The 21,113-nt window shown below is 41.7% G+C and overlaps 1 protein-coding gene across 4 annotated transcripts in view; it reads right to left on the reverse strand.

The window, feature by feature from the left end:
- SMAD4 (SMAD family member 4) overlaps nt 1-21,113 on the reverse strand; it is a 43,979-nt gene that overhangs the window by 7,409 nt on the left and 15,457 nt on the right. Inside the window, exons 8-12 of one of the 4 annotated variants that reach the window (XR_002828304.1) lie at nt 18,002-18,185; nt 16,380-16,548; nt 13,004-13,142; nt 12,355-12,467; nt 11,385-11,522 (exon numbers count right to left, since the gene is read on the reverse strand). Coding sequence is in view for 2 of the 4 variants with exons in the window: in XM_023750814.1 (XP_023606582.1) it covers nt 11,311-11,522; nt 13,004-13,142; nt 16,380-16,548; nt 18,002-18,185 (704 nt within the window). In the remaining 2 variants the exon portion in view is untranslated. Of the gene's footprint in view, nt 1-9,994; nt 11,523-12,354; nt 12,468-13,002; nt 13,143-13,243; nt 13,391-16,379; nt 16,549-18,001; nt 18,186-21,113 lie in introns of those variants that run through there. The other 3 variants (XM_023750814.1, XR_002828305.1, XM_023750815.1) reach the window with 3 other exon arrangements.

Raw genomic sequence — 21,113 nt, forward strand, 5'->3', positions numbered from 1 at the left:
AGGGAGAGGGATAGAGTTAGAAACATCGATGAGGGAGAAACATCGATCAGCTGCCTCCTGCACACACCCTCATTGGGGATGTGCCCGCAACCAAGGTACATGCCCTTGACCGGAATCGAACCTGGGACCCTTGAGTCCCCAGGCCGACGCTCTATCCACTGAGCCAAACCGGTTAGGGCAAGAAAATATTTTTAAATTTGGTTAACTTTTTTAGAAGTTAGAAATTTGGATAAAGCACCTAAGAGATTCATTATGAATTATTCTTTATATTATTTAGATCTGAATGAGATGCCCTGTGAGAATCTTTTATGACACATAAAAGTCCTCTTGCCCTGACCGGTGTGGCTCAGTTGGCGTGTCGTCCTGTACACTGAGAGGTCCGGGGGTCAGGGCACATGCCCAGGTTTTGGGTTCAATCCTTAGTCTCTCTAGGTGTGTACAGAAGGCAACTGATCTAAATTTTTCTCTCACATGGATGTTTCTATCTATCTATCTATCTATCTACAATCAATAAACATATCCTTGCATGAGGCTTAAAAAGAAAATAAAGAAATGCTGAGTAGAGTAGATATTAAATGGTGAGGAGAAGGGCAATATGACTGGAAGCCTTCTCAATAGGGAGATCAGGTGCTCTCCCCCCGTGGTGCAGCCCAGGCCTTTCCCTACCCTCTCTCCCTGCCTCACCCCCACCCCAGCCAGAACCCAAGTACCCAGGTTGCTGAACCCAGGTTTGGTCTGACCCAGGGGTGGGCAAACTTTTTGACTCGAGGGCCACAATGGGTTCTTAAACTGGACCGGAGGGCCGGAACAAAAGCATGGATGGAGTGTTTGTGTGAACTAATATAAATTCAAAGTAAACATCATTACATAAAAGGGTACGGTCTTTTTTTTTTTTTTAGTTTTATTCATTTCAAACGGGCCGGATCCGGCCCGCGGGCCGTAGTTTGCCCACGGCTGGACCCCACTGGTCAGACACCTGGTGCTGTTCCCACCGCCTACAGCATATTTGGTGCCACGTGACTTGCCTGCTGGCAGATTCCAAGGCACATGCACAGTCGACCTGGCCCAGGAAGTCGCCATCACTCCTTGTATTTCAGCTCCAGGCCCAGATAAGGAAAAAAACAGCCAACGCTGACAGCAGGACCAGCTGCACTGAATACTGACCCCCTGCCCTGGTGCCTGCCTATCAATCATTGGAGACCACAACCCTGAAAGGATACACCTGAAGAGCTGCGTGTATCCTATTAAGATCTTTCCCTGGGACCTCCCCAAAAATCTCTGCCTTCAAACGCTTTCTCTGTTTTATTACTTCTATAGTTAAAAAGTTATATTCAAACTATGAACTGAGAAAGTCTATTTAGCTATTTACTCTTTTCGGCATAATTTAATCTGTTTCTAAATTCCAATCAGCCAGAGATTCCTGAATCTATCTTCTAAGACAGACACAGCGAGTTATTTTTCTTTCCGGCATCTACTTCAGATCTTCCCATTTCCAGGGACGCGTTCCTTCCAGGGCGATGGCAGCGCCCTCCCTCCCCACCAGGGGGCGCTGTAAGCGTGCTCTTTCCCAGCCTTGATCACCAGTAAGAGAAAACTTCACCCTCAGAAGCCACGACCTTTAGTTTCTACAGCAATTTTTCTGACGCTCTGGTCCCATTGCAGCGTATCCAAAAAAATAAATGCTCCTGGTGTCACCCCTACACGTGGCCACTTATTCACCACGAAATTTCCTGCTATTTTGGTGAAGCAATTTATGGGTAGCCTGGTGAGGGATTGGGGTGGTGGCGCCGCCAATTTCCCCCCTGATCCTTTATGCCCCTTCCCATGAGACACGTCCCTTGCTAACTTGAATGTTCAGGCACCTGAGTCCCAGGGAGACTTCAATCTCGGCGCCTCGCTTTCCTGTCTTAAATCAGTGATGACCTTCCCTTTAAAGCTTTTGAGAAGATTAATGAGTAACTGGAGGTACCATGCCTAGAACAGTGCCTGACCCACAGCGGGCGCTCCCTAAATGTTAGTTGCCCTCCTCCTGCCTCCTGGGCCTGGCTCTGGAGCGCCCCCTTTGCCTGGAGCTCGCCTGCTGGGAGGGAGTCCCCACCGGTCAGTAAAGCTGGGGTGGCGGTGGGGGGAACGCCTTCGCTCGGATGCTCGGAGAGCCACGCCGCTGGCATCCGGGAGGCGCCTCTGAACCCACTTGGGCCCCAAGAGGGGAAGGGGCTCAGGAGCCTGCAGACCTCCCGGGAGGCCAGTGCTCAGGAGCGGGCACCTTCCTGATTCTGGGCAAGCGCGGGCCCGGCTTAGCGCCACCGCAAGACCAGGCTCTTGTGGACTAAGATGACCGTTGTCATAGCTACCTCCCAGGAGTCCTTGCAACAAGGAATTAAAGATCCTCCACGTGTCAAACTCTCGGTGTCAGGAGCAGGGGTGTTAGTCTGGCTCCGGCCTCAGGTGGCAGCAGGTGGGCCAGCCCGCGGGTCTGTGGGCGGCGGCCAGCACACTCTGCGCAGACCTCCGCCATCGGGCTTTGGTACTGGGCGAGCGGCTCCAGGAGGCGGGGCCCCGTGTGCCCCCCTGTACCCCCTTCCCAGGACGACCTCCCCCAGGAGCTGCGGGAAGAGGAGCGGAAGGAGGAGCCTCGAGGGGCAGACACGCCCGCCGCCTTCGCACGACGATGGCGACCCCTGGTGGTCATCGCAGGAAGCGGAACGCCCGCACCGGCGCCTCCCCGCTTCTCTCCCGGTTCCCTGGCCGCCCCCTGCCTCCCTCCGAGCCCCATCAGGTGACTGCCCGAAGAGCCCTCTCCTGGCCTGCAGAGACCTGTCCCTTCCCAGCTCGCCCAAGCGCCGCCCCCCCGCTTCCCTCCTGGGGACAGAACCCGCCCGGCCGGCGGCCAAGCTAATGTACCTCGACTGGCTCGCCCTCTTGCCTTCCCTCCCCAGAGGAGGTTCTGGTCCCCGCAGCCGCCTGTGCCTGGCTGCTGCTGTGGCCCCGCAAACACCCCTCCGCCAGCCCCTTCCCGGCCCCCGCGCCAGTTCTGCGGGAGTCAGAGGCCCTGGGGAAGGCGAGCCGCGGGCAAAGGGCTTCCTCGCCCGGCACCTGAGCTCCCGCCGCTGCTGCCCAAAGCTCCTGGCAGCCAGGCCGAGACCAGGTCACAGGCTCCCCACACAGCCGCGCAGGGGTGGGGGTGCGGGGGAGAGTGCAGGGGTGAGGGGCGGAGGTCACCAGCCCCATGAAGACGCAAAAACAGCCCCTTCCCTGAGCTGGATTGACAGCCAGGCCCGTGCATGTCAAAGGTCAGAGCAGCCCCCAAACCCCGGGTTCCCGTTAAGGATGGGAAGGTGATGAAGGTGAGGACAGCCAACCTTCATTAGCCCCTTCCTATACACCGGGCACATTGTTACCCACTTCACAGACACCTTCCTCGGTTTATCCTCACACCAACCCTAAGATGCTCAGTGTGCCGGCCAGTGTTTCAGATACAGAAACTGAAGCTTAAAGCAGCGGCAGAAGCTGTGGAAGGAGCCCCGAGGAGAAACTCCAGGTCTGAGGCTGCCTCCAGGTGCTGTCACTACCAGCCTAGGTAGGAGGTCACCTGAGATTGTCTTCACAGAACCCTTCCCCGTGTTCTAGTTCTGAAGACTGGGGAGTGTGTGTTTGTTCTTATTACTCTCCACAGCGTATAGGTTAGGTTCGTTCATTTTTATTTATCAAATATTACATGGTTCTTTTATTTTACTTAAAGTTTGACTGCCGAGAACTCTAGCAAATGGGGATGTCTACAAAATGATAAGGAATCTTGGGCAGCACAGGAGAGCTGGACACCCCGGTGCAGCGGTGCTCCCTCGGCTCCTACTGCCGGCGACTGCTGGCTACATTCGAGGCCCACCAGGCTACTCGGATTTCAGCCGATGATGCCAGCTGTCACTGTCCCTACTCAAAGCCCTGAGTCCGAGGGCCATCAGCTGGCTGCCTGCGGAGAGGTGTGGGCACCTGACCTACTTCAAATCCCCTGTTCCACGTGCTACATTTCTCTTTGAAGAATGCCTTTGCCTGGCTCACTTCTCTAGGTTGTTACTGGCAACTCACTAAGGTGTCCTATCCCTCTCCACCCCCTTCACCTTCTGGTCCCAAGAATCCTGTCATTCACGGTGAAGAGACGTCCGTGGGTGACAACTCTGAGGTGAGCCTGTCACAGGAGCAGCGAGGCAGAGGCCGCCTCCAGGAGGGTCGTGACATAGTGGAGCTGAAAGGCTAGCTGATGTGCCCGCGATGACAGGAATGTCAGCGTTCTGTGACAAAGCTGGGCTAAAATGAGAGCTACATAGAAAAATGAGCACATTAGCCCTACCCGGTTTGGCACAGTGGATAGAGCGTTCGCCTGTGGACTGACGGGCCCCAGGTTCGGTTCTGGTCAAGGGCACATGCCCGGGTTGTGGGCTGGATCCCCAGTGGGGAGTGTGCAGGAGGTAACCAATCGATGATTCTTTCTCATCACTGATGTTTCTGTTGCTCTCTCGCTCCCCCTTCCTCTTTGAAATCAATAAAAATATATTTTAAAAAAATGTAAAAAGAAAAATGAGCAAATTAAAATATAAGGCAATGAATTTCAGGAGAAAAGCAAAAAACATAAAAAGAAGTTAAACAAAAAAAAGTACACCAAGTGGCTCAGCTTGAATAGTGAATCAAGTTATGATTTAATCCCAGTGGTGAGTAAGAATTGATGGGGTAGTGATGATGTGAGACAGCTAAACCCTCATTTTTTTAGAGTAGCAAGTCAATGGCTCTCTACTTTTTCCCCCAAAAAATCAAGAAATGCCAACATGATTATGCTATTTAGAAAAATGAAGATAAACCCAGAAAAAAGGAGCTAAGAAACAGGAATGGGATTAGGGAGGCATGAGGTAAGAAACCTTTCATTCAAGTCTTGGCACCCACATCTCCTCCAACCACCAGGATTCCACTCTCCTTTTAGAAATGAGAAAAGAATGGGGACTGTTCCCCATGGTCATAGTTTGAAATGCCGTATTTCCCATTTCAGTGGTCAGAGAGCAATGAAGGAAATATTGCCCTCAAATTCGAGAATTCTCAGTGATGAGGCACTCTTTCCAGATCCAAGACATCCACAAGCTTAAGAAAAAGAATGAGCACATAATGATTTAATTGGCTTTCTCTTTTAATCAAAAACATACTTTGTTACAGAGTTCTCAGGAAAGGTTCAACTATTTGTTAGCCACAGACTTCACCCAGGAAAAAAGTATACAGAAAGCCACAGAGAACGCCGGGCACTTCAGCTGGCCGGTTTCCCCAAAGCAGCAGCTCAGCGTGGCTCCTCTCTGAGCTTTAGCGTAGCTGCTCTCCTCTGAGTTCAGGGGAGGAGGCAGAGCCCGGAAAGCCACGACAAAGTCTGTTCCAACCCCCAGCTGCTTCCTCCAAATGGTTCTGCAGCCCACCAAGTTTTCATCAACAAGCATTCACACTTTTCCCTTAAATCACATGTTTGAGGCATTGGCCAGAACCCAACACCTGGAGGAAGTCTGCCGACTACATGTTTAGCCTTTTAACCAATTCAAACCCATGAGTCCTTCTGTCAGTGACTAGCAGCCATAGCAACAGCAGCTGGTTCCATCCCTTCCTGCCCAGCTACCACAGAGCTGGCCTCTACCAGGACTCCCCAACCCCCACCCCTGACCCAGCCCTGATGAAGGCTCTCAGGTCCTTGTAAAAGCCCAGTTCGTTAGTTACACTCATCCACGATGGGCTGGAAGAGAACTCTGAAAGAAATGCTCCAGCCAAAAGTCTTCTCATCAAAATGGACTAAAAAGAGCCAAGAATAAAGTGGATAATCACCCACTATGTTTCACTGAGTTGTACAAACCATTTTAATTGATGCAGTTCAAAGGCATGTCCCTGTTCTAAGCATAGAAGAGTTAAAAAAAACCAAAGACCCAAAGTAATGACCTCTACTATCATTAGGCATTTACAGTAAGTTTTCAATCCATTTCAGTTAAACAAAAAAATTACCAGCACAGCCCTTAAGGGGATGCTGTCACACACATACCAACCCAAAAGTTAGAATGTCATGACTCAAAAAAGCCTTACTAAGCCTTCAACAGAGATGATGGGAAAATAAAATGAAGGCTTTTCCCCCTCTCTATTTTTTTTAAAGTATTTATGGCAGCCCCCAACGTAGTGCTAGGCCTTTGGTTGAATTTAAGTCTTAGGGACGTATTATGTAACTTTTTGTCCGTAGGAGAATAGTAATAAAATCGCAAGCCTAGTCTCATTCAAATAATGTAGAAACAAGTAAAAAAGCCCCTCAAACAGCAGAGCAAAGGGGAGGAAGAAATCGAACACTGCTGCAAGGATGGCAAGGCCACTGACACTTCAGAGCTGGAAGAAAGCATCTAGTCCAACTCCCTCATTTTACAGATGAGGCAACTGAGGCCCAAAGAAGGTAAATGACTTGCCCAAGGTCATACATCAAATTGGTGGCAGAGCACAGCTGGAGAGCCAGGAATCATTCGTCTCAGGCTGAACAAGAGCACTGGCTCAGAGACCTACCGAGGAAGCATCTTAAACTGAAAACTATCCACATCCATAAGAGAAATGATTGTCTTCACCAGACTTATCTCCTCAGTCCTTCCTAGTTAAAAAAAATCCCTGAAAACATCAGCAATTACTTTAGCTACTCCTTGGGGCAGGATATCAAACCCTCAAATCTCATAAAGGCACCTACAGGATATCAAACCCTCAAATCTCATAAAGGCACCTATAGGTCAAAAATATCTGTGGAGGAGGAAGGCCAGAGCATCCTCTCATTTTCCAAGCTTTGTTTGTTTTGTTTTGTGTTTTGTTTGTGTTGTGTTGTGTTTTGTTTTGTTTTGTTTTGTTGGTGTCCTGTTTTGTTTTGTTGGTGTCCTCTAGGCAAGGGTATTGCCTCTGGCTATTGCCCAATTTTTATGTGAGCAGCATTCAAGTGGAAGCAATGAAACCTTTTAAAAATCTTGCAAAGGGGGAAAATAGGAATATGACTCACTTCTCTCTGCCTCAACAACCTGAAACTGAGCAAGAATCAAGAAGCACTCGAAGCAGTCAAACGCCAAAGCACTGAAGGCCTTTCAATCGTGTACAGAAGTTTCTCGGGTCCTGTCCCAGTTTGCCCTTGTAGTCAAAGAAAGTGTTAATAAGTGTGGTTATCTGGCTTCCTTGCCCAAGCAGCTGGGGAAAAAAATGAATCAGAAAGGGAAGAAGAGGTACCAAGGGGAGGTACACTAACAACGCACAGCAAGTGTCACTGTCAGAGAGGGAGAAGATGGGGGTGAGGGGGAGGGGTAAAAACGAAACATTCAAAACCACAGCAAGTCTGCAACCACTTAGTAAAGGCAAACAGCCCTGTCTACGCCCCCGTGAAGTTGAGGAAGAGAGCTAGGCACAAAAAGAAACATATCCAGTATGTTCTCTGACATCCATATTAACTCCAAAGAAATGGCTGAAATAAAAACGTTTTACTGCTTAAATAAGGCAAGTCTGGATTATGCAAAAAATTCCATTTCACAACCATACAAGATAAATCACCTAGTAACACTGGGACAAGTGCTGGGGACAAGGCTGGGCTCGAGGATGCTGCTCTGAATAAGGCCACTAACTTTTTACATCCTTCCTGACATATCTGAAGAGAAATTACCTAGCTGTCAGAAGAAGAAAAAAAAAGGGAAAGGCTTGCACAAAAGATACTCCTAGCCTATTTCTATAATCTTGCAAAGGAGGATTTGGGCGATTATTTACAGTGAGCCACCTGCAAGAAGATGCGTTCTGCCTCTAGAAGGAAAAAGAATGCATTTCTTCATTCTATTATCTGCTAGTCTTTGTCAAGCCCCATCTACAAAAGAGTTGTTAACTGACTTTACAGGCAATTGCTTTCAGATGCTCACTCACCTCCATGACCTAAATTTACTTTTCCCAACTTGCTGTCCTTAAATAAAATGCCAGTAAGTGACTCAATGATAAAGGGAGCAAACTATAAAAACTATGAACAAAAAGGATTCTGCCCTACTCAGAATAAAATTGCTTCTTCCAAAAGACTCTCAAAACAGATGTAAACTAACCTGATTTTGCATAATAGCTAATGAGTAACAACTATTAACCAGTCACCACCAAACCAGCAACAGAAATATTTCACCTTCTATTCTTTAACCTCCAGATAGTGAAGGAGCAGCTTGGGAAAATGTACAACTTCCCTTCTCCAGATGGGCACAATAAAGAAGATAACTGCAATACACTTTTAAAATAAGACATTTATCATCCGCAAGACAGGACATTATATTTTGTCTTCAAAATTTCTATTACAAATACCTCCCTTTATGCCACACCCTTCCCCACAAAAAATGGATTTTAAAAGCTACTAGGTATTCAGTTTACTCTGATGTTTCAAGTATGGTTGTCCTTAAGCCAGACCACCCAACCTGTAAACCTACAATGTTTCCAGGAGGAATGGAATGGGCGACCTATTTAGTGGTTAGGTCAATAAAAAGGAGCCATGCTTCTGGAAAAACAAGGTTATATGGCAGTGATTTCTTGTCATTATCTTTGTATACCAGGCGTAGCATATTTTACAAAGAGACAGACTATATCTCACAAAAGAATCTACTCCCTGGAAAATAAAGGCAACACCATAAAGGATTCCCTTTGAGTATGAAAGGCACTGACCAATGTGGAACGGGCCTCACACTGGATGATAAAGGTACGTACTTGGTTCACCTCTCACTCAGCCTTCACTGAAATTCAACATTTTGAAAGTCTTTGACATATGAAATAGCTGAGAACACTCATTCAGAACCATATCCTTATAATAATCAGATTCTTAGAACCGCAGAAACTATTGTACCCCTAAATTGTAAACCTAGTGATTCCTTTATCTTACTCATTAAAGATGACTACATTTAAGAAATGGAAATACCATTTAACAACTAAGCTCTCGGGAATAACTGATCATAACATACTAGATGTTTTCTCAAAAGCATGTGATTGCATCTGGGTACAAATATAAAGCAATTAATAACTGCAAATACTTTTATGTACTTGTATGGCTCTTAGCAGAAAGCAACCAAGACAGGTGGCTAGGCCTGAAGACAAACTTCCTTGCAAATATTTTCCACAAATGATTACCCAGATTTCATGTTTCATTAAACATGAAAACCTTCCTTAAAATAGAAAAGGAGGCAATAGATTATATCATAGCATGCTTATGGCTCTAGTCAAATAATCTGGATTTTTAAAAATATGCCATTCTAACTCCTCTCACTCCTCCTACTCCTCATTCACAGTAAAATGGGATAAATAATTTCTATGAAACAATGATACCTTTTAAAAAATCTGCCAATAATACTTAAATCATCAAACTTTCACAGGTTGTAATGGGGTCTTTAACAAAAGGAGTTGTTAGTACTCAAGAGTACAAGTATGTTGGTAGAGAAATACTTTGAAAACAAAAGCCATGTAGCTCAGATCAAAATCTATATTTGAATCACAGCAATAAGCTAACCCATTGGTTTCTAGGGTGGTCTTAAAAACACCTTCTGAGCAAGGAAGCTGAAGACTTGTTCATCTAACCCAATATAAGGATAACAGCATGCATAATAAGGGTTTCTCAGGCTTGGAACACACCTTAGAATCTTATTATGCTTAGAAAGGCCCTCCAAGCAAACGGTAAAAGCGTCTGAAAGACAATCCTTGATTTTATGCCACACTATGTATTCTGTAGACAACCTCTTTATCTTGGAGACAACCAGGCCTACTTTTGCTACAGAAAATAAAACTTCAAAATACCAACTCTACGCTTGCTACCTCATGTCCCGGGGAAGTCCCGGTAGAGCGAGGGAAACCAAAGCTGCAGGACTGGCTGCCGCCTGCCATTTCCTAGAAGGTGTCTCGCCACTGAGGTTGGACTCAAAAGTGCAAAAGGAAAAACTTAAAAATCAAACCTAGAATTCAACTGTGTATGTTGAGATTCGGTTTTATTTATGCTACTAGCTAAGTAAAAAGCATACATGTTGTGTCTGTGGTACAGTCAATACATTTGCAACTTTTCTACTTAAAATCTCTATACAAAGTCACCGCCAATTGATATGATCATTGATGGCAAAGGGCTTAGAAAAACCAAAAGGTATAAAAAGTCTGCAGTCTTGCCCCAAGATACAAAAACTGAATTTTAAACAATGTCATAACATACATGATTTAAAGAGTATATGAAAAAGAAGTCACATCAAATCAAGTACAAAAATATCCAAACTGCCTATTATGAGCTGTAATGTTTCCATTAGTCCTCACAGGATCTGACATAGAACTTAGCAGTTTCCAGAATGCGCATCATTTACTCTAAGCACTGCCACCTTTGCAGAATGGGGAGCTGGAGGAGTGACACTGCTTTTAGTGTTTTTAAAAATACAAAACCTTTCCCTATGAATTAATGAAGGAAAGAAATGGCTCTTCTAGGCTTCTTGGTAACCAGCCCTGTGCCTGGAAATATAGACTACATCTACTGCTTAACAGGGAAATGTTATACTACTCGAGAAATCGTTATCCAACTGGGATAACTATTGAACTTGTAAATGGTATTTCTTTGTCTGATAATTTTAAGGAATTCTCAGTATTCACAGAGATTAGTGTTTTGCCTTGGTGAAAAGAAAATGAAGTCTCAAGACAATCTGAATTGAAATCATCTTCACTAGTTTAACTTGCAGAAACTATATTTTGGATAAAAGATTATAATACATTACTGTCTTATTTTTTAAACACAGAGTAAAGTTGCTCTTGGTAACATTAACTCACCCACATGGCACAATATTTTGGAGTAAAGTCTGCTCAACAATAACAACGTGCACACAAAATAACAGGTGAATTAACTTTGAGAACGTCTCTGCCTTTAAAATTAGCAATATTGAGTTTACTCTTTAGAATAGCACATATACCAATGTTCTGCATAGAAAAATGTCTAAGACATTTTAAAGGGCTAAATTTTCCAGGATTGGAATGATTCCTTCATACATAACTGGTGCAGTAAATTTAATAAGAATGTGTTTTTCCTGACCTTCAAGTTCTGAGCCATGCCTGAAAAGTTCTAAATGGGAGGGGTGGGGGGAGTTTTAATCCAGTTTCTGTCTGCTAGGAGCAAGGCAGCAAAACATGTGTTCAACCCTTTATGAAAAGATAAAGCAGAACAAAAGTGATATATATCTTCAGATTATAAACAGGATTGTATGTTACAGTCCACCATCCTGACAATGAATGTTAAGGGCTCCAACAGTAAAGATTTCAGTCTAAAGGTTGTGGGTCGGCAATAGGCATGGTGTGAAGTACTTCATCTAGGAGCTGAAGGGCCCGGTGTAAGTGAATCTCAATCCAGCAAGGGGTCTCCTTGATGCTCTGTCTTGGGTAATCCGGTCCCCAGCCTTTCACAAAGCTCATCCTGAGGATGCATAAGCGACGAAGGTCATCAACCCCGATCCCAGCAGCAGCTGACAAACCTAACAGAAAAGATTGAAAAGACATCAGGAGGACAGGCTGATCTCTTCCATTCTCCCTACATCTTACATTAATGACGTGACAGCTCTCTTTAATTCACTCTCCCCAGCATATAATTCTCTGTCCAAGTGCCAAGAAGTACAAATCTAAACTTTATCAACAGGGGCCGAAAACTTTTGGTTAAGACAATTTGCATTCCACCTGGGTCATCTGCCTACCACCAATGATAAAGTAAATTACTGCAATCTACCCACACCCCACCAATTTTTCTCTTTAGAAATGGAGGTGAAGGGATAAGAAGCAACTTGACTTTAAGGGATAGCGCCATGTCCACAGGATGGGTCATGCAAACTTCCTGTCTATCTAAACAGCCCGGTTCAGAGTAAGACATGACTAATAATGAAACAGTTAAGAGTCTTGGTTCCATTAAAGCTTCTTGGAAGACCCCGACGATGTCTCTCCATTGCACAATGTAACAGAGAATACGCAGCCACTCTATTAGGGCAGGAGATGAGAATGAGAACTTTACTATCTCTGGATTCTGCAGTAAAAGCATGTTTATAACATCAAAACTGGCAAATTAATGGTTAGATGCCTAAATTTAAAAAAAAATCAAATTCTGTAAATGAATATGCCTTATCTATCTCTAAATTGTAAACTCCTGAACATCAGTCATAATAGAGACTCTGCAGCTAATTTTCCAGTCAGAACATACAGTCATAGAGTCAATCTGCATTCATCAATATGACATGAACCTAGTGGGAGGAATCTGCATGTACTGTAGAGAAACCTGCAGGGACACTGCAGTTTTCTTCGCCAGTGTGATTTGCTTACCACACTGAAGAGGTTAAGAACAGGGGTTGAATGAATCACTAGTTATGCCTTCAGACGTGGAAGATGGGTGCCACGTGTTTCCATCATAAAAGTCTATAGTCAGGAGTTTAACTCTGCAGTAAAAAATTCCCCATCAGTGTGAAACCTGGCACACAGTTCAATTTTACCCTAAAATTAAAAAAAAGTCTACAAGTTATCAAAAACACCACCCTCACTTAGTTTTCTCTCCATGCTTAGCATAGTTAAAAACACACACACACACAAAAAAAAACAGGAGGTGCCTAATTCTGAAATTGAAAATGCTTTCCTTCTAGAATGAAGCCAAGCATGTCAGTGATAACAACCCACCCTGGTTGGTGAGGCAGGAATTAAAGGCATCAACAGAAAAGGGGGAGGTGACCAATAATATAATAAAAAACCCTTTTCTTCCTTATCCCATACTCCCTTTTGACACAAAAGGAATAAAAAAAGGTTCCTAAACAAAGGACAAATATTAAAAGAACAGTTTTCTATAAATTCAAAAACATTATCCCAGTAATGAAAACTTTAATTTCTATTATTGTTTAAAGGAACTAATCAAATAAGTGAATCAATATAAAATGCCAGCTATTACACTTAAAAAAACCACACAAACCAAAAGCATACTTACTGATAGCTGGAGCTATGCCACCTACTGATCCCGGGCCAGGGATGTTTCCTGCCACGGCTGCTGCCTGGGCAGCTGCTGCAGCTTGTGCAGTGGCCGCCTGCTGCTGCATCTGACGATGACACTGCCGTAAATCAAAGACCTTTAAAAAAAGTGTAGGTTTAATGTTATGAGTCCACCAGAAAAGATTCCATACATCAAAAATCACTGCACAACTAATTGAAAACTTACAGCTTCATTTACCTCTCTTAAACTTAAAAATGTAAGTTTTTATGTACACTGTAATATAGGAAAGCTGGCCAAGTGACACACTTCACCATCAGGACAGCGGTGGTTGCTACATGCCTCTGAATCTTTGATCTAATTCAGCGTTGGTCAGCATTACTGTCCCTGTGAAAAACAACTCCTTTGTGTAAAATAAAGTTAAGAAATCACCCCCACCCTTTCAAAACAAATTGCTATGAGTTTTCTTTAGGCTGAATTGATGATTGTGGTCAGTTATACAGCCAACTTCTTTTCTTTATCATTCTAGTTATTTGGAGGAGTGTGACAGACGGCATGGTCACCATATTTTTGAAAATCTGCATTTTTAAAAAATGCATACTTTACTACATAAGAGCAAAATAACTTCTGTCTGGTAGATAGTATATATTCAACACTGTCATATTCCGTTCATTCATGTCAAATGACAAATAATCCAAAGACTTCCAGTCAGGATGGAGGAGTAAGGTATTCATGACCACCTTCTCTCTCTGCTCCATTTACATGCAAAAGACAGAAAAACTATTAAAAGTTGATAAGCTCGCCTGGCTGGTGTGGCCCAGTGATTGTCAACTATGAACCTGGAGGTCACAGTATGACAGGGCACATGTCGGGGTTCCGCGCTCAATCCCCAGTGTGGGGCAGGGGAGTGAAGGAGGCAGCTGATCAATGACTCTGTCATCGTGGATGTTTCTATCTCTCCCTCTCCCTTCCTCTCTGAAATAAATAAAAATATATTTATAAAAACTGATATCCTCCAAGCCAGTCATATAATTCCTGTGGATATACCAGCAGGTGGCAATAGCCAAAACAATCCTGAAAAAGAACAAAGCTAGAGAATTCACACTTCCCAATTTCAAAACTTGCTGCAAAGCTACAGTAATCAAAGCAAAATAGTACTGTCATAAGGATACATACACAGATCAATGAAATACAATTGATAGCCTAGAAATAAGCCTTTACATTTAAGGTCAACTTAATTTCAACAGGGGTATCAAGATAATTTGATAAGGGAATCAGTCTTTTGGACAAATGGTTGCTGAAACAACGGAATATTCTCATGCAGAAGAACGAAGCTGGATCAACATCCTTAAACTATGCACAAAAATTCACTAAAAATGTATAATAGGCCTAAATTTAGAGCCAGAACTATAAAACCCTTAGGACAACCCACAGGAGTAATACATTTTCAGGACCTTGGAATAGTCAATGGTTTCTTAGATATGACACCAAAAACACACTCATTCAAAGATCAGATAAACTCAAAGATATCAAAATGAACAACTTTTGTGTGGGTTGCAAATCATATCAAGAAAATGAAAGACAAGCTAAAGAACAAAAGAAAATATTTTCAAATTATATATCTGACATGGGACTGATACCCAGAATATATAAAGAACTCTTACAACTCAATAATAAAAAGACAACCTAATTTTTAAAAATGGACAAAAGATCTAAATAGACATTTCTCCAAACAAGATAGACAAATGACCAATAAGCACATGAAGAGATATTCAACATTATTAGCTATTAGGGAAATGCAAATCAAAATCACCATGAGATACCACTTCACATCCACTAGGAAGGCTAAATAAAAAGATAACAACAAGTGTTGAAGAGCATATAGAGAACTGAAAGCCTCATATATATATTGCTGGCGGAAATGTAAAACGGCATTGCCACTTTTAAAAACAGTCTGTAGTCCCTCAAAAAGTTAAGCATAGAGTTACCTATGATCCTGCAATTCCACTCCTACTTATATATCCAAGAAAATGAAAACACACATCTACCTAAAAACTCCAATATGAATGTTCACAGCAGCATTATTCTTAGTAGCCAAAAAATGGAAACAACCCATAGTCCACCAAATGATGATGGATAAATCCACAGTGGACAGCAGGGCTAAAGACAGCAGGTACTTGGGGTCCTAGGACCACAAACAGTAGGTGCAGAGGACGGAAATTCAGCTTCTTCGAATAAAATGCAAAGAGACAATAGCCAGGCTCTCTGAGGTCTATAAATGGGCATCTGCCCATGAATCAAGTGCTGGTGAAATACCTTACAGCTAATTCAGAAATGCACTTAGGCATAAAGTCTTGCCCAGGGCAGAGGTAAGCATCAGAACGACCTCTGTCACAGGGCTTAGGCCTTGAGTAGACCCAGGGGACTGGAACTCAACTTCCTCAAGGGACACAATTCCTCTACCTTCTAAATATAAAAGCAGGCTCTGACATGTGGATCCCCGGGTGCCAGGCTAAGGCAGAATTGCTCCAAAGGGAGAAACCATGACAGGAAGTAAAAACCAAAAATAAGCCCTGGCCAGCGTGGCTCAGCTGGATGAGCGTCATCCTGTGTCCTGGAGGGGCATGGGTTCGATTCCTGGGTAGGGTAGCTGTGGAAGGCAGTTGATTTCTGTTTCTCTCTCACATGCTTCTTTCTCTCTCCCTTCCTCTCTCTCTAAAATCAATTAAAACATTTGGATATATCTATATATATATATATATATATATATATGTACCCACGCACACTCGCGCTCACGCCCCGCCACACACATATATATATTATATATATATTTAGGCTATCTAATTACAACAATATTTCTCTTTCAAACTGTTTTTTATCAAAATTAATTGAGTTGAATATGTAATAATTAATAAAAAATACCTTAGGCTTAATTTGAAAAAATGATAGAGTAAATAACTGGTTTAATTCCAAAGTAACTAACTTTAAAAAAACCTACGGTTGAATTTTTCATTTCTCAGGTTCTTAATTCAAAAACCAATTAATATTAGAATTTCCTTTCATAAAATCCTAAAGATTGGCTAAGATGGAATTCCAAAATCTTACATATTTTCAACTAAAGAATATGCTTGGTAGTTTCACGCAAATGTTTTCAAAAGCCTGTGTGTTAGTCTAAAACATTTAACAAATTTGCTACTAAAATAATAGGGCATGAATGTAATCACAAAACGAGATAACCAGCCGTGTCAATAAATGCCCCCAAGGAAATGTGTTTTAAAAACAAACATAATTTCTGAGATTTAATACATAAAAGGACATTTTTCTTCTCCTCCCTTCTCCATCTCAATTCTTATATTTACGGAGAACTTCCACTAACCTTTATATACGCACTTGGGTAAATCTTATGAACAGCATCTCCAGGTGCTCGCCCAGCTTCTCTGTCTAAGTAGTAACTCTGTACAAAGACTGCATGGTCACTGAGGCACCTGACCCAGACATCACCTTCACCTTTACATTCCAACTGCACACCTTTGCCTATGTGCAACCTGAGGGAGAAAAAGGAAATTATATTTTATTTTGGTAAGTATTAAAAAATACATATTAGAATACCCAATATTGAAAAATTAAAAAGAATTAAAAAGGACTTTATGTAACACCACAACCAAAAGATCGCCATTGTTAATTTTTTGTATATTTCCTTCCTTTTTAAATATCTTATTCATATATAAAAATGATGGGCATATATATAATGCTTAGTATGTATCAGAAATATTTAACATAAATTCTCACTGAACTCTCCCAATTCCATGACCTAAATATTAGTATTTTATAAATGACTGTCCAAACTGATAGCCACTAGCTACTTACTGTAAGTGACTATTTAATTTAAAAATAATTTGAAAATTAAGCTAATCACATGACTACATTTTAAGTGCTCAAAGTTACACATGGCTAGTGGCTACAGTACTGGACAACACAGATACAAACCATTCCCTTCATCACAGACGTTTCTATTAGACAGCACTGGCTTAGGGACCAGGTGATTTACCAAAGACACACAGCTAGAGATAGAGCCAAGATTATGTATTTACACACACACATTTTCTTAGAGTTGAGATTACAAAGTACCTAACACTGTGTATGTTTTCCTATAATATTTCATCTTAAGCATTTACATGTGATTATATAAACATTTTATTAACATCTTAATGACTACATAAAAATAAAAGTTTATCAAATGTACTCAACCACTTCCCTTTTATTGTTTCCCAACATTATAAATAACACTTGCAGACCCATGTCTTCATTGTATATTATTTCCTTTCAATATATGTGTAGAAAACATGGTCTTGTTACTATTCAAAACAGGAATGTCACAAACAAAACTATCTTAAAGAAGATGTGGCACGATGGAATATTACACAGCCACAAAAAAGAATAAAACCTTTCCATTTCTGACAACATGGGTATTATGCTAAGTAAAATAAGTCAGGCAAAAAAGACAAATATCATATGATTTCACTTATATGTGGAATTGAAAAACAAAACAAAATAAAAACAGATTCTTAGAAACAGAAACCAATAGGATGGTTACCAGAAAGGAGGGGGTAGGGGGCTGGGTGAAAAGAGGAATGGGAATTTAGTTAATAATATTGTGATGTTTAACATGATTGATTACTAGAATTAGTGGGGTGATCATATTGTAAGGTATAAAAATGTCGAGTCACTATATTGTAAACTTGAAACTAATATAACCAAGATAAGGTTGTATACCAACTGTACATAAATTTAAAAAATAAATTTTTAAAAAGATCATTTTTTTCATATTTTAAATAACAAACATCTACAATACAAGTGGAATGCTTACTGATTCTGAATTTTCAAGATGACCTTTATTCTTTTTTCCTAGTGGAACACACATTATCTACACTGAGAAATATAACTGACTAAAAGACAATATAGTGTACTCAACTTTTAAAATACCTATACAATCAATACCTTGCCCTCTCAATGGCTTCTGTCCTGTGGACATTGGAGAGTTGACCTAAGCAAAAGCGATCTCCTCCAGAAGGGTCCACATATCCATCAACAGTAACAATAGGGCAGCTTGACGGAACCTTAAATGTCTCTCCTACTTGAACATCCATTTCAAAGTAAGCGATGGAACACCAATACTCAGGAGCTAGAGGAGACAAATGGGAGCAAACGTCACTCCAGAAGGCAAAGCTTTTCCTAAAATAAAGGCTGAAGGGACAGAAGAGGAATCTGAAAAGCACCCAAAAGAATTTGATAAAATGGTGATGCTTTAAATATCTAGGCTTTTCCTGTCTTCTATTTTTCAGCTCAGTGCCTAGCATTCTTGAAACTCTAGTCATTTTCAAAATCTGGAATTTGGTTCTTACCTCAAAAGACCCAGTCAACTGAGAATTCAAAGAACAAAAGTAATCAGGACAGAAAGTAATTATTTTACCATGGTATTTCATTTCACTGCACATATTTTCTTTCCTTTTTTAATTTTTAAAAATTGATTTAGAAAGAGGAAGAGAGAGAGAGAAAGAGAGAGAGAGGCACTAATTTGTTGTTCCTCTTATATTTATGCATTCATTGGTTGATTCTTGCATGTGCCCTGACAGGGGATCAAACCTGCAGCCATGGTGTATCTGAACAATGATCTAACCACTAAGACAGACTAAACTTTTTTTTTTCTTTTTTAATATATTTTATTGATTTTTTTACAGAGGAAGGGAGAGGGATAGAGAGTTAGAAACATTGATGAGCGAGAAACATCGATCAGCTGCCTACTGCACACACCCCACTGGGGATGTGCCCGAAACCAAGGTACGTGCCCTTGACTGGAATCGAACATGGGACCCTTCAGTCCGAAGGCCGACGCTCTATCCACTGAGCCAAACCGGTCAGGGCTAAACTTTTCTTTTTTTTAAACACACTGACTTAAAGACATATTCCAGGGAATATTATCGAAAACATCAATCCATAGCATATTTTTCTAGTTCCCTAACTGAGTGTAAGGACCCAAGCTAGTCAGCCATTTAGACCAGAGTCAAGGTTAATTACACTCTAACTAGACAGCTGCTATGAGCGGGAATTCTCAATTGTCTCTTGGCTGAAAGGTCATTTGTTGGATCTCTTAGTGTATTCAATTCATGTTAACTACTACGTATTTAACCCTGAAGAGGGATTTAGTGCAGCGGTTCTCAACCTGTGGGTCGCGACCCCTTTGGCGGTCAAACGACCCTTTCACAGGGGTCGCATAAGACCATCCTGCATATCAGATATTTACATTACGATTCATAACAGTAGCAACATTACAGTAATGAAGTAGCAACGAAAATAATTTTATGGTTGGGTCACAACATGAGGAACTGTATTTAAAGGGCCAGAAGGTTGAGAACCACTGATTTAGTGTATTCATTTGAACAACAACAAATGATTTAAAATAATTGTGAATGATTAGAGGAAAAAGAAGGCAGTACTTGGTTGGGTTTGTAAAGTTTTCTGCTGATTAACCAATTACTTATATGCACATCAATGTGCTATTTATGAACACTGATTGGACTAGAACTTGAAGCAATAAAACTTTTAACAATCTGAAAGGATAGAAAAATAGATCTTTTTAACCCCCTCTCAAAAAAATCTTAAAATGAAGTATAACTGATGCTTAAAATACATTTTTTAAAAACCTTGTATTCTGCCCTAACCGGTTTGGTTCAGTGGATAGAGGGTCAGCTTGCAGACTCAAGGGTCCCAGGTTCGATTGCAGTCAATGGCATGTACCTTGGTTGCGGGCACATCCCCAGTAGGGAGTGTGCAGGAGGCAGCATATCAATGTTTCTCTCTCATCGATGTTTCTAACTCTCCCTCTCCCTCCCTTTTTATTTTTTATTTAAAAAAATAAAAATCATCATTCAAAACCTTGTATTCTATGTATCTAATTGATTTTTAAAATGTTGTCGAGGAAGAAAATACTTTCCAATGAAGAATTAATAAAACAGACCATGAAGATACAAAAATTAAAATTTCAAATGTTTTTTCAAACAGATCAAATCAACTAATCATGAATACAATCATTCCTTTAAATATTTTTTATTATCATTACAACATGAAAACTAGTGACATAAAGTGCCTTATTAAAAATCCCATTTTGAAATATTTATGAAGTTATTCCTTAGAGTAAAATTCTTCAGTAAAGACATCATATTCTGCTATGAACCAGAAGCTTCAGCAAACACCTGGCAGGGATGCTGCGTGAAGCTAAACTAGAGGTTATCAAAGCCAACATACTAAGCACCCATGCTCTGGCAGCTAAAACCAGTAACAGCCCTTAAAAGAGGTCTTTACACAATGAGTCCAAAAAGTAAATTTCGTTACAATGCCCTGAAGTCGTGAATGTTTACAACGATGATTAAAAAAATGAGGTGCAAATACATGCCGTTCCTAGTTCACACTGAAGAACACTATCCAGAAGGAAAGTTCCATCGTGAGCAACGTTTTTCATGAGAGTCGATTCAGGGTGGGGAAAAGGAGTTGTAAAATCTTCTTGTTTAAATAAAAAAACATACTGTTATCATGAACTGCAATATCTGTACTTGCACTTAAACTTATTTTATTATTTTCCAGTCACCAAGAGTTTTTTGTTTGTTTCCCTAGTATTTCAGACACCATACAACAAGGATGGTTACGTGAAGCTACACTCTGAAAAGCTGGCCCGCTCGGCTAGGAAGAAGAGATGTACCACAAACCAGGAATGAAAAATGACCATCCATTATGAAGAGGGCATGAGGCCTCAGAAAGCAGGAGGAAGGTGGTTACTGTCTGTGAGGACAGAGAGGGCCAGAGGTCATCTAAATGGGTTCCAGGGAACGGGGCAGTGCTGGGATACAGCACACCATGTGAGAACTTTTCTATCCCACTCCAAATCTGCTAACCAGATGAGAGGGAACATTCTTACTTTTAAAACAGGGGCAGGTCCTAAGAATTCATTAAGTTCATTAGGCCTTTCTAGATCTCTCTTTGCTCTTTTGCTCTAAGAACCAAATGCCATGTAAGTGACAAGCCTGCAGCTTCACAAAGTTACCATCCCCACAGGCTG

Source organism: Myotis lucifugus, unplaced genomic scaffold (genome assembly GCF_000147115.1).
Source record: "Myotis lucifugus unplaced genomic scaffold, Myoluc2.0 scaffold_16, whole genome shotgun sequence".
In the NCBI taxonomy this organism is placed as follows: Eukaryota; Metazoa; Chordata; class Mammalia; order Chiroptera; family Vespertilionidae; genus Myotis; species Myotis lucifugus.